Source organism: Psittacula echo, assembly GCF_963264785.1.
Source record: "Psittacula echo genome assembly, chromosome: Z".
NCBI classification, from domain to species: domain Eukaryota; kingdom Metazoa; phylum Chordata; class Aves; order Psittaciformes; family Psittacidae; genus Psittacula; species Psittacula echo.
Window position 1 is genome coordinate 82959937 of NC_137742.1, and position 12857 is coordinate 82972793.

The 12857-nt window shown below is 48.9% G+C and overlaps 1 protein-coding gene and 1 long non-coding RNA gene across 8 annotated transcripts; one reads left to right on the forward strand and one right to left on the reverse strand.

The window, feature by feature from the left end:
* Positions 1-543: 543 nt before the first annotated feature.
* On the reverse strand, positions 544-7203 carry LOC308232399. 5 transcript variants are annotated; one of them, XR_013958817.1, is made up of 4 exons: positions 6836-6908; positions 5801-5946; positions 4008-4107; positions 544-787 (listed from the first exon to the last, which is right to left on the reverse strand). It is a non-coding gene; the product is annotated as an uncharacterized lncRNA (long non-coding RNA). The 5 variants fall into 5 exon arrangements; XR_013958818.1 differs by lacking the exon at positions 544-787 and adding an exon at positions 2272-2721; XR_013958819.1 differs by lacking the exon at positions 544-787 and adding an exon at positions 7085-7203 and having other exon boundaries at positions 2752-4107; positions 6836-6920.
* A 205-nt stretch (positions 7204-7408) lies between these two features.
* TRMT10B (tRNA methyltransferase 10B) lies at positions 7409-12678 on the forward strand. 3 transcript variants are annotated; one of them, XM_080638561.1, is made up of 8 exons: positions 7409-7563; positions 7678-7786; positions 7930-8054; positions 8417-8569; positions 9314-9392; positions 10232-10299; positions 10599-10722; positions 11751-12678. In XM_080638561.1, exons 1-8 carry the CDS (start codon positions 7414-7416, stop codon positions 11855-11857), a joined length of 915 nt encoding a protein of 304 aa, XP_080494687.1. In that variant the 5' UTR covers positions 7409-7413; the 3' UTR covers positions 11858-12678. The 3 variants fall into 3 exon arrangements, with proteins under 3 accessions (XP_080494687.1, XP_080494688.1, XP_080494689.1); XM_080638562.1 differs by having other exon boundaries at positions 12151-12678; XM_080638563.1 differs by lacking the exon at positions 8417-8569.
* Positions 12679-12857: the final 179 nt, after the last annotated feature.

Here is a 12857-nt window from a genome sequence, read left to right on the forward strand (position 1 = left end):
AAAATGCCGCGGAACGGCTTGTGCTAAGTCACGTAACGGTCCAGTGAGCTTGTTGCCTGCGCAGCCAGGCAAAGACCAGGACCAAAACTGCAATCTTCCGGCTGTGCTCGGAGAGAAGCGCTGTAGTCAGCAGAAGTCACACTGGGACTGGTCACTAGGGACTAGCGAGGCCTCAGCACAGGTTGTGCAGAGAAGCTGTGGCTGCCCCATCCTTGGCAGTGTTCAAGGCCAGGTTGGACTGGGCTTGGAGCAACCTGGTCTAGTGGGAGGTGTTCCTGCTCGTGGGCTGGAACTGGACAAGATTAAAGCTTTGGTCCTTTCCAAGCCATTCTAGGATTCTGTGGCTGCCAAACACTGATGAAAAGGGAAGCCCACCATACTTTATGCCTACAATATGGCATGAATTTTTTTAAGCCTTTTGCAGATTTAGAAATAAGCCACACTAGCTTGAGAACTAAGAGCTTGATCAATCTTTCAGATGCATTGGCATCAGGGGCCATTAGGCATGCTAAACTTCCTCCTTCTCCTCCTCTTCATGCAGCATCCTGCCCATCGTGTAGCATTCCTTGTTTGGGCATAGGTCAATATAATGAGCTATGTGATTAGGCATAGCAAAAAAAGGAGAAATCAGGCCTATGTCTCAGGCATCTTCACGGTCAAAACCATGCCTCTCCAGCTTCTGGAAATGCCCTTCAGTGATATTATCAGCTCGACAGACTGCAAGAGCAAACTCCAGCATTGCCAGGTCCCGGTCACTCAGGTCAGCCAGTTGCCAGTTCACAGTGAGCTGTGAGAAGGCAGAAACAAGAGGCAGCACAGATGGACCCAGCAAACAGTAACTGGCTGACCCCCTTCTTGCTCTGCAAACCAAAGAGATGGCAGTACACAGGATGCAGGGTTCAGCACCTGAACAAAATGAAAACTCATCTATTTTATCGCCCTTCTTGTTTCAGGGACTATGACAGTTTTGCTGGGCAGGTTATGGAGGAGTTCTTGAAATGACCCAATGCCACCAGGACACATCATCTCCCCACTGTTTGCAAGTTCTTCCACAGACCAAATTAAAACAGAAAAGAATGTGGGCAGCAGGATGAATGTTCTGCAGGTCAACCACCCCTCCTTGCATCTTGCTTGGAAGGTAGATGACGATACATAGACCCCTACCTCGAAGTGCTACCCACTGGCTACTGGGCTGACTGCTCACCAGTAAGCCAGGTACTGAGTTAGGGCCTCAGACATGTCAAGATTGGTGGGAACCACATAGACTTTAAGGATCAAAACTTCATGTGAAAAAGCAGACACAAGAGGGCTATTCCCACTTCCCAAAGGACTATGCCAAGGAAGTGGGGAGCACGCCATTGTAATCCTACAGACCTGGTCAGCCAGTGTTGGCTGCTTGGAATATATCCAATGAAGTGCTCCATGTGCAATCACACACTAGGGACATCTGTTCACAACATTCGTAGCCACAATTATGAGCTCTTTGTCTGCCTTGCTGAGTCGTCCTACAGGAACAGCAAAAGATCTGACACACTTTCCTATTAAAAACATCCATCATAGCAAGAATCATTGGGGAAACAGGGAGAGGAGTGCTCTGCATATAGGCAGCCTGCACTACAGCATAGGAGATGGGGTTCAGAGAGCAATCAGGGTCCTGCAACCAAAGCTCCTAGGTGACATGACAAGGAGCAATGGTTTGAACTGAAATATGGTATGTTTACATTGGACATAAGGAGAAAATGTTTTACAATGAGGATGGTGAGACACTGAGACAGGTACGTGCTGAGAAGTTGTGGGTGTCCCACCTCTGAACTGTTCAAGGCCAGGATGGTGGGGCTTTTGAGCAATCTGATGTAGTGGAAGGTGTCCCTGCCCATGGCAGGGGGGGGCGCTGGACTAGATGATCTTTGAAGGTCCCTTCCAACCCAAACCATTCTGTGATTCTATAATTATCCATCCACGCAACCAGTTTACCTGGATAGTTGCTCATGTGGCACCTAATTAGGATGAGGTACATGAGATTTGGTCAACAGGTAAACAACAATTCTGCATAACAGGAAAATTCAGAGGAGCAAAATTACTTGCTCACTGAGTAGGCAGCTCAGTTGGTACTTCTCTTTGTACACCTCAAAGGCAAATGGCTAGGAAGGGTATTGTCTGTTCATTTTCTGATGCTTTATTGCTGCTTTTGCAGAAAAGTGCAGTGTTCTAAAACCCACTAAACAGGTTTCAGCAAGTAAATAAACAACCTCCACAAAAGGAACAATGAAGTACCCTAGGACTGTGGTTTTGAGTAGTCCTAGTGACCACCAGACGGACAAACCGTGACTTCTACAGAGTGTCTATCTCTGTGACTGCTTTAAAGAAGCTGTGGAAAAGAAGACTGTGCTTTGTTATACTCAGAATGAATCCCAGTCATTTTCACAAACAGATTCACAACAGGACTGTGTACAGGATCTGAAGAGCTTGCCTGGCTGCGCATCACCACTGCTGCTCTTTGCCTTTTTAAAGATAATTAGCAGAAGGGTTTTTTAAAAACTACCTTTCACAGGGAAGGTCAAGAGCCTTCCCCACAAAAACTACTGCTTTACTGGACTTTGAAAATATTTCCATAAAATCAGTGTTTCTAAGAACATGAAAGACGCTGCTAAAACCTATTGAGTTAAGGAGTCAGAAGAGGCCTTGCTCTGGTTCAGTCCAGAAAGTGGCAACACTGTGATGCTGCAAGAGAAATATTCAAGAGGGTGGGATCCAAAATATTTCTATTCTTGAAGTCAGATTAAAAGGAAGCATGGGAATGAGAAGGGAAAAAGAGACCCTGGTACAGGTAGGGGCATGGCTTCACTCCAGCAGCATAAGCAGATCAGAAAGCTTCATACAGAGACTGCACATACCATACCACATACCAGCAATAAGGCTGCACCCCTCACTGCCCCTAGAACTTGCCAAGACACACTTGCCCTAGCCCCCATCTCCCAAATGCAGGAGGAGTAGTCTAGATGCACCAGATTATTTTACAAAATCTGGGTTTTACTAATGTACCTTCAAGAGCCAAAGCAATAAGAGGATTCTTGGTGCCCTCTACCACAGGCTACCACAGGAAATGAGGGAGAAACAGGCAGTCCTCAAACTGCATTTCCTCAAAAGCTGCAGAGCCATGCAGAGTTCCCTACAGCCCTGCTCAGCAGCTGCAGCCAGCCCTCTCTTACCTCTACACCAGGGCACCCTGCAGGCATCCTAGTGTACAGCAAGCGCCTCGCTCCTTTCCATGCTGCTGCAGGAGACAGATACCCCTGGGTTCAAAGTCCCTGATGCAGTGCATCAGATGCCAGAGGGCACAGCCACCCTCACACAAATTCTGCCACTGCTCTTGGGCCGCTCACTGCCAAGAACCATTGTGAAGGAAGAGCTGCAGACAGGCTCAGCAAAGACCTGCCTCTCCTTTAGGAGCTATTTCATGCTGGATGCTTGGCTGTGACTTGATCTGAGCCACGCTGTGTTGCCTGGCTGCATAACCATACTGGTCTGAAACCTAAGTGACCTGTTTGAGGATGACTTTCTGGCTTGATCTTGCATCAGCCTTGTCCCCATGGACTTGGCTGGGAAATCCTGGCTGGCCCTGGTCACTACTGCTGGACTGGCCCTGCTGGTCTCACTCCTGTAGTCTAGGGCTGCAGCCTTGCACATGAAATCACTGCCTCTGCCCATGCCCTTCCAAGCACACTTGGCTCCCAGCTCATCTTCTCTTAGGCAGCAGCCTCTCCTTTCTTTGTCGTGACACAGAGTACAGTGCAGTGAGGCAGCAGACCTTGGCTTGGGAGCTGCTTTTAACCACAAGCTAAAGAGTATGAAGCTGTAAGCAGTACAAGCAAAGCCAGAAGCACCTGTGTGCAGTTCCAGCCTCTGCCAGCCACTATTATGGGCTGGGGGAAGGCATGGTGAACCAATGTATCTGTAAATTTTCGCATCTACAAAGGGAAGGGCAGTGTGGTGGTTGTATGGTTTACCTGTGTCTTTGTTCATAATGGCGTTGTAATAAGCAAAAAGAGCTCTGAATTCAGCAGGTCAATGAGACATGGCTTTGAACACATTGGGCAGAAATCCAGTCTGTTGAAGGAAAAACAAGTCAAGAACTGCAACTTAACACAGAGCAGAGGTGACATTGGTGCACTAGGCTCAAAGAACAATTTGTTAGCACAGCAGTGCTGAGGAATCTCTGCAGACCCATTCTCTTGCCCTTTGAGCCCATTTATACATATGACTGAGCATGTAATGATGTATCTCTACTTGCTCTCCCTGCACAGATGCTGCTATGCCCATCCGACCATCCTAAACCTTCTGTAACTCTCTTCTTACCTCTATGCCTACAGGACATGGCTGGCCCAATCTCAACACCACATTGTTTGAGGTGCCAGCATACAGTCGATATATCTGCTGGCACAACAATGCTGCTCTACTTGTCTCCCCATTCTCCCCTGACAACTGGCAATGCCCAGTCTACCTGATAGTGTTTGAGGCTGCCTTTCCCAGAGGCTTGCTGCATCTCATACGAAGGATTAGCTGATGCTGCACCCATCTGTGTCTGGGTCCCAGCAGCTGGCATTTACCAGCAGGGGTTCAGCCTCAGTGCCAGGCTGCCCACTGCAGTTCTACTAAACAAGCTAGATTCACTGTGATTGTGGTAACTGCCCACAGACACCATTAGCTTACCAGCCGCTGTTCTTCAGGGGTTTTACAAAAAAGGAGAGTAGCTCAGGTGTCACAGACTCCTCTGACAACCTCCCTCCACTGCCACACAATTGCCTGTGCCTTCCTTCTGTTTCACTTGTCTGCTTGTTAGTTAACCAAGGGGAAGCTCTATCCTCTTCATCCACAACCTATTAGTTTGCTTAGGAACCTCTGGCAACAGAGGTTAGCTATCTGAGTCCACTAAGTTAACTGGATCCTATACACAGGTCTTCACTGACTCCATCAGTGCACTGCCACATAGAGGTTTGTGTCACACCATGTGAACTTTGATCTGACTCTTCCCCGCTATACCATATTTACCCTCCACTCTGCTGACTCCTTTCATGATGCAGACTTCCCCAGGTCACTGCAATGGTAGCAGAGCACAGATTCAACAGGCTGGCGGGAAGGATAGGGAGGGATGGACCAGCACTTCCCTGAGAGGAAGTTTTTAGGAGAGAGAAGTTTTCACACAGCTGTAGCTGGTGGAGTGTTTTAGACATCAGGAAGGATTATGTGGCATTCCTCCTCTGCAACAGTAGGGAAGGACACTCTTGTCCAAGTCCTTCTTCTTCCCATTATACACAGTTCTGTGTTAGGCTTACTGTTCTGACACTGTGCAGCCCATTTAGCTTTGGAGAAAAAATGTCAAAGCTCAAAAGCAGAAGTATCTCCTCAGCCTTTTAATACTGTCATCAAAACAGCTTCTTCTGTTTTTTCTCCTTTAAAAGTGTTAAAAATACTCCTAATAGTGTCTTAAATAAACACAGTTGCTCTCCCAGAAAAACAAAGTGTTTTTCAAAGCAATCCAGCTTAACCTACGTGCAAGACCCATCTGAAACAACCCACTAGTCTCATGGAACCAGGCAGACTTACAACCCTGTCAACACACTGCATGATTTCCAGTAAAATCTACAGCCTGTACACTGTAAGGAGCTTTGCAAGAAGTGCTCCTCACTTCAGCTTCCTGTCAGGTTTCTGGACCAGAGTGGACCAGAACTTCTCATTTAGCGTGTATAACCTACACGGGTTTTGTACACTTTCTACTGACAGAATCTTGCAACTCTTTTACCTTCCTTTCTACTTCCTCCATGAGCTCCATGATGTCATATGGCATGTCCTTCTTGTTGGGTACTGGGTACGGCCCAAAAGACCTTGCAGTGTTCTCTTCCTTGGTGCTGTATGCCACCCAGGGCTGCCTCTGGAGTTCCCCTGAGGCTAGAAGAAGCAGAAACCAGGGAGAAAGGAGGAAGGAAAGTTTATTTGGAGGGCCACTTACCATCTTGGCAGCCTGAGGAGAGAGGACTTTTCCTCATCTACTCGTGTTTTCCTGGCAGAACTCAGGGGCACCTCTGTAAGCCATTTGGTGCTACATGAGCAAAGGAATCTGTGCTCTGGAAGACAGAAACCCAAGTCCCATTCTTGGCTGTAGCCCTAAGCTGCTGTGTGGTGATTCAGAGAAAACTCCAGGAACAAACTCGCCAACAGTTTCAAGTTGACAAGCAAGTATTCTTTATTGCGGCGACAGGAGACACGGGGGATAGCTCCTCTTAAAGTGTATTCCCGTACTGCTACACAGTCCATCCTTATATAGTCACTGGGGCATACAGGCATATTCATGAGGCTACACATGAATTACATCATTTTCCAGAAAGTTTGCCGCATGCATACAAAAATGTGATGGTGGTCTTTGAGGGTCGTTTACTTCTCCCAACAATCTTCATAACTTCTGGCAGTCTTTGAAGCACCAGCTTAATTAACATTACAGACATAGCAATCATCCTGTCCTACTTATCAGTTAGTTGAACTACTCCCACCCTGGATATCTGCTGGTCCCAGATACTCCCCAGTAGATGTTTACACCACCTTAATGGGCTCATTAACACCACAAGCAATTACCCTGTCCTTCTATTTATCAGTTAAACTGTGTCCACCCTGGACATCTGCTAGTCCCAGATACTCCCCATCCCCAGGTCCTGTTTTTCTATTCTGCCTTTCTTACATTTTTTGTACTAAGGTCCTAAGGACTTAAACCTATGTCAACTACCTTCTAGCACCGCAGTTATTTTCCATTACAAAGCCATCAAACTTACTTAGAACTGATTACATTTTGTGCTTTTGCGCCTCCTTGTCTCAGTGGGCATGCAGCAAGCATCCTCTACCCCCCTCTTACGCGCCATCTTAGCTGCAGGCTACAGATGAAACGATGAAAGGGTAGGAGACCGTAGAGGCCGATGAGCCCTTCCCGCTCCACCACTCCTTCGGCGGACAGGCCCCGGGGGACCCGGAGGGGCGGCTCCTCCATACGGCACCTCCCCACCGTCCTCCGGGTGTCCCCGGTTGAGCCCCTACTCACGGGCGGGCGGCCAAGGCACAGCCACACGGCCCGCAGGAAGTAGCCACTCGTAGCCCGTCCTCTCCACACGAACCATAGAGCAGGGGCGCCGGAGCACCACCTGACCTAACCGCCTTCCCTCGGCAGGGCCCGCCCCAAGCCTCGCCTCGCCCCGCCTCGCAGGCGGGAGGGCCTAGTTAGGCGTCCGGCAGCGTGCACCCGACGCTAGGAGGTTGTCCCGGGTTGTCCTGCCCGCCCGCTCGCTCGCTCCTGCGGCGCCACAGGGACATACTCCCCGATCCCCGCGCCTCCCACGGAAAGTCGCACCCCGGGAAGAGAAAGTGGCGCCGATGGCGGGCGGCGGCGTAGATGACGGCTGTCTGTCGGTGGAGCCTGAGGGGGAGGCGGCGGTAGCGTGCGAGGCTCTCCGTCTGCTGCGGATCGAGCCCTCGGCCGTCAGCCCCGGCGCGGGGCGGGGGGGCGGGGCGGCTAGGTGCTCGGTAGGTGCCGCGGGCGGGGCGAGGGGTGGCAGGGCTTAGCTCCGCCTTGACGCCGGTCCCGCGGCCTCCTCGTCGGCAGGAGGCCGCAGGGCTGAGGGCCCGCTGCTCCCACAGAGAAATGTGCTGCGGAAGCGGAGGCACTGGGAGCGGGTGCTGGCGGCCAAGAAAAACAAGAGGCAGCAGGAGCGGGAGAGGAGCAGGGCCCGGCGGGCTGATGGCGCAGGTGAGGGGCGGCACGACACGACACGGCATGGCACTGTACGGAGTGGCCCCGTCGAGGGGCTCCTGGCCGAGGGAACGGGGTTCGGCCGTAGCTCCGCGGCCCTGCCGGGGCTCAGGCTGCCCTCTCGCTGCTCTGCCTCCCAGGAGCTGCCAGTCGGGACGGCGGGAAGGCCCCGGCCGCCCTCGCGAAGGAGCGCCTTCTGCGAGCCAGGACATCGGGGCCCCGGCTCTGCGTGGATCTGGGGGTGGCCGACCGCATGACTGAGAAGGTACGGAGGGCCCTGCCTGCTGCTGCCTCTGCACCAGTGCTTCAGCGCAACTAGAGCTGAAGGATCAACTAGAAGGGTCCACACAGCAGCTCACCTGAGCTCAGCCTGTAGGGGGATGCTGTCCCCTCGCATCCCTGCCTGTCCGTACGACCCCTAGCCTGCACGCAGCTTCCTGGCTGGCTGCACGCCCAGCTCTGGGTTTCCTTGAGGCAGTTGAACTGTGCTCCATAGGAACAGCCTTTCCAGAGCCTCAGCAAGCAGCCAGTGATTCGGGCATCATGGATGTCTGCAGGCCCTGAATAGAGCCATGTTACCCCCTTCTTCTTGACTTGTGGGTCACTGTGCTTGTTGTTTATTGGAAGGAAACAAGCCGCCTCGCCTCCCAGATCAGGAGACTCTATGGGGCCAACAGGCGGGCTGAGAAGCCATTTTGGCTCTGTCTGACGGAGTTTGTTGTGGGCTCGTTGATCTATGAGGAGTGTTTTCGCATGAACGACGGCTTCTCCAATTATTTGGTAAGGGTCTTTGATGACAGTGCACATAAGGCTTGTAGCACCCTGCAGCTGCTGCTGGCCTTCAGTGTTGACCCACAACAGGCTGTGGTGCACTCATCTGAGAGCTGGGAGTTATGTGGGAATGCAGTTTAGTGGCAGTGGTTAAGGTCAGATCTTCTTACGCTTTGACAGGAGATGAAAACTGACAGATAATGGGGCAATGTACAAATGCTTCAGGTTAGAGTTCGCGTCCTTCCTGCTTGCAGGAGAATTCCTTCTCCAGATGCTACTTCTGTAAAAAGACCTGTGATACTGGGGACAGGCAGCTGTATAAGCTTGGTCAGGGTTTGGGCAGGTCACACATTCCTGTCCTGAGTTTTTGCATTGAGCTTGGTCTGACTTGAGCACAAGACCCACACATGGCAGTGACATTAAGCCGTCTGTTCTACAGGGCATGTGGGGTCTGCACCTGGTAACAGTGAGGGGACAAACCAAGGTGGAGATTCCTGAATCTCTTAAGAATTAGAATCTCATTTAAAATTATGTGACTTTTTCTGCTCTCCTTTCCTTAAAGAATAGGGATTTTGAAATATGTATTGTTCAATGCTCATATAGAAACATTTTCCAATTAAGAAAAAACCCACTATCTGCGGGAGTATAAACACCTAAGGCAGTAGAGTCAGTATATTTCTGAGAGTGGGTTTTGCTCTGGCAAATGGACTCTGGTCTCATGGGCTTCTTCTCTCCATGTCTTGCATTTTTCAGATGGATACAACTCAAGAAAGTTACCTGGACCTGTTTCCTTTAGATGCAATTGTTTATCTCACTCCTGACTCTGAGAATGGTAAATATTTCACATGCTTTAGGCACAGGGGAGCTAGGGCAAATCGGTGTTTTTTAAGCTTTTCTTTTTCAGACTATTTAATACTTCAGGTGACTCAATTCCAAGTATTCGCTGTCTCAAATTGCATGAGATGTACTGTGTATTTATATCTGATGCTAGATCTGTTCCTATTTGAATCTGTTTTTATGAAATGAGGTTTCAACTTAGAGCTGTGTGATCTGCAGCAGACTTAACTAAAACTTGTGTGTACATCCCCTGCAGCTTGTAATACTAGGAAGTGGTAAAGTGGAGGTGCTGTGACATCTTTCTCTGAAATAATGCAGCAGCTACAATGTTCTCTTTATTGCTTAATTTGCTACTATTTATTTTCTCCTCTTCTTCTATTTCTAACCTGCCACATGTGGCTGAGGGCATAGATTCTTGTCTTGTTTTACAAAAGTGCCTTACCCTGCTAAATAGTCTGGTATGGGGGGGCAAAGGTTTTAGTAGGGAACCTTGGTAGTGGGAACACTGGAGCAGATTGGGATCAGACTGACCAGATTAGCCATATCTCGTAACGGACAGTGGTTAAAGGGAGCAGTGTATGGTATCTCTGGTGCTCTGTGCCTTCAGCCTTTCTGAAAAGGCTAAGAAAAGCCTTTCTCCCTTTCACACTGCCTGCGGGTTCAGGCAGACACGTCTGTTTCTGAAGTCTCAGACTCCTGCATGGTCTGAGGCTTTGGGGTAAAGGGTGACTCTGGCCATGGTTTTCTTATGGAAGTGGGCTCTTGCTTGGAAAATGGTGTAGCATAGGATTTTACTGCTGTGTGGTGGTGAGCAAGTGCTTATCTTGTTTCTAGTCCTTGAAGATATTGATCCAAATAAAGTATACATCCTCGGAGGCCTGGTGGATGAAAGTATTCACAAGGTGGGTAGCAGCCTGTTGGAACCTGAAGGTGCTGTCTGCCCCATAATCTCCTGAGAGCAGAGACATCCCACTTGTAGTACCCAGTGATCCTGCTGCCTTGATTTGAGACATCACTGTTGTGCCACTATACGTTTTTCCCCAAGGTTCTGCCTGGATCCAGCGCCAGGCTGAGAGACTGCAGCAGCCTGGGTGAAACAAGCCTCTTTTAGCTTTGTAGCTGCTCACACCCAAAATATCGTGCATGCTGTGCATATGCAAGTTTGTGCACATGGGGCACCTTGTTATTGTTTCCTTTGCAGAAGCTGACTCTGCAAAGGGCACAAGAGCAGTCCTTGCAAACAGCCCGTCTCCCCATTCGTGAGTACATGGTGAAAGCTGTTAACACCAAGAACTACCACTCTGAGACACTGGCAATTAATCAAGGTGAGAGGCTGAGCCATGTACTGTCACTTGCCTGGGCAGGGAGGAGAGGGCTATCAAGCACTGAAGTCAGATGTTTTCAAAATTATTCCCCATTGCTGGATAATGGGGGAAGCACTGGGAGCAGAGGTTTCTCTTAATAGGATTTATTCCTGATACCCCCTTTTTAAAGGTCTTGTGTGCTTCTCTGCATCAGCGCATTCTCAGGGACAGAGGAAGAAAAGCAGTGAACATTTAGTGTGAGGGAGATGTGAGGAGGCTCCTGTTGGTACGAGTCATACAAGGTCCCGGGCAGGGAAGCACAGAAATTGTCTTGCCTGTGTCAGGCTCAGTCAAGGCAAGGCTCACACCACCAGGATGACGTGATGTGCTCTACCACTGTGATGGCTCCATGTCATGACTATGGGTTGGGCCACCCAGTCACACCAGTGGATGTGCCCATGCTCCTCTACCTCCACTGGCAGTCTGTGGCTTTTTAATGTGAACATCTTTCTGCTATAGATTATGGAGCAGAGAGGAACTCTAGAGGAACTCTAGTAAGTTCTTACCTCTGGCATGAGGGCATCATTGCCATCTCCATCAGCACAAGGCAGAGGAGGTGATGGAGGGCTCTGCAAAGCACCAAGTGTAGTTGCTAGAGACCACTGTGTGGAGATGTGGAAACACAGCATTTGAGAAACAATGGTGGAAGTGCAGTAGGTATAACCCACCATGGTGGTCAGTGGCACAGATGGGTAGTACAGGTTAGTCAAATGGTGACTGGGGAGCCTTGCTTTAGTTGACACAGCCTCTGCTTTGCCTACCCAGAGCTCCACAAAGGAATCTTCAAAATGGCTTCATGTGCTATTTTGAGGCTGCCTCAAACACTTGCGTGTCAGATTTTAAATGAGAGGAAGGCAAACTGCCAGATCCCATGCTAACCTCCTCCATCATCAGCTACTGTAACTTCCTTATGCTTTGCAGCCAATGGGGGATGTATTAATAGAGCTTGCAATCGATACTGTTACCACATCTCTCTCTCTTCCTGACAGTCTTTGATATCTTGTCAACTTACTATGATACTCGAAGCTGGCCAGCAGCCTTAAAAGCTGGAGTTTCTTCTGGAAAAGGCTATGTGCTACCAGAGGCCGTGAAATAAGTGAAAATACCTCAGCATGATAATGCAGAAGAAAATTCTTTATTTTGTAATGTTAAAGAGCTGTGCAGACAAGAGAGACAAACTCCAAATTTTGAGCAGAGGCACCAGCATGAGTGTGCATAAAGAGGATAGCTCTGCTTAAATCTTGTTCAAGGACCCTATCAAGAGTGACGCATTTCAACTCAGCAGTACAATGCTGGAAAATACTTTTTTCTCTTGAACAGAAAACATAAGCTAATGCAGCCCTGGGATCAAGTGAAAACTGACAGGAATTCAATTCTACTTCTTTACAGATGCTTGTTAGAGTGTTTCTGACTCTTGCATCTACACTTGTTCTGCGGCAGCAAGGAGTGCTTTAATGTATTTCTTCTTGCTAAAACAGTAAGTAAGGTGAAATTAGAATTGCAAAGTTCTCTGGTGAGGAAAATATCTTCCCATGGAAAAGGACAATGCTGTTCCAGTTGGGGAGCACAAGATGGGATTCCCAGATGGAGAAACATTTTCCAGGTGCACTATGTCCTAACAACTTTAAATCAGTTGAAGACTCGGGGAGTTGTTGAAGCCTATAGCTAATCCTGTGCTTCTGTTTTAAACAGCTAAAATAAAATGTTTACTCTTAAACTCCCATTGCATCCTTATAGTTACTTATGCATGGTACCTCATGACACACTGACATGCAAAGTTCACTAACCCTGAAGTTCCTCCTGGAAGGGTATCTGGGATCTGACTCTGCCCTGCACAAAGAGAACAGATACAGTTCGTAGCCACAGCAGAAAGCACTTTTGATGCCCCTAAGCTGATACGTTACCTCAGCCATTATTGCTAGAAAAATCCCCAAAACCCCAACAAACCACCAAACAACCTCCATGTCACTGTCAATGACTAGCTCGAACCACCAGTGCAAGGATTTGAAGGTCTTCTGAGGTAAATTGCTATCTTATTTGCATAAGTATTTTCATTTTTCTTTCATATCAAGAGCCTTTTACAACACCTGGAATTC

Coding starts and splice junctions, on each gene's coding strand:
- TRMT10B (XM_080638561.1), top strand. CDS start 7,414: ATGGCGGGCGGCGGCGTAGATGACGGCTGTCTGTCGGTGGAGCCTGAG. Junction 8,055..8,416: donor CCGACCGCATGACTGAGAAG/GTACGGAGGGCC, acceptor GTTTATTGGAAG/GAAACAAGCCGCCTCGCCTC. Junction 8,570..9,313: donor ACGGCTTCTCCAATTATTTG/GTAAGGGTCTTT, acceptor TGCATTTTTCAG/ATGGATACAACTCAAGAAAG.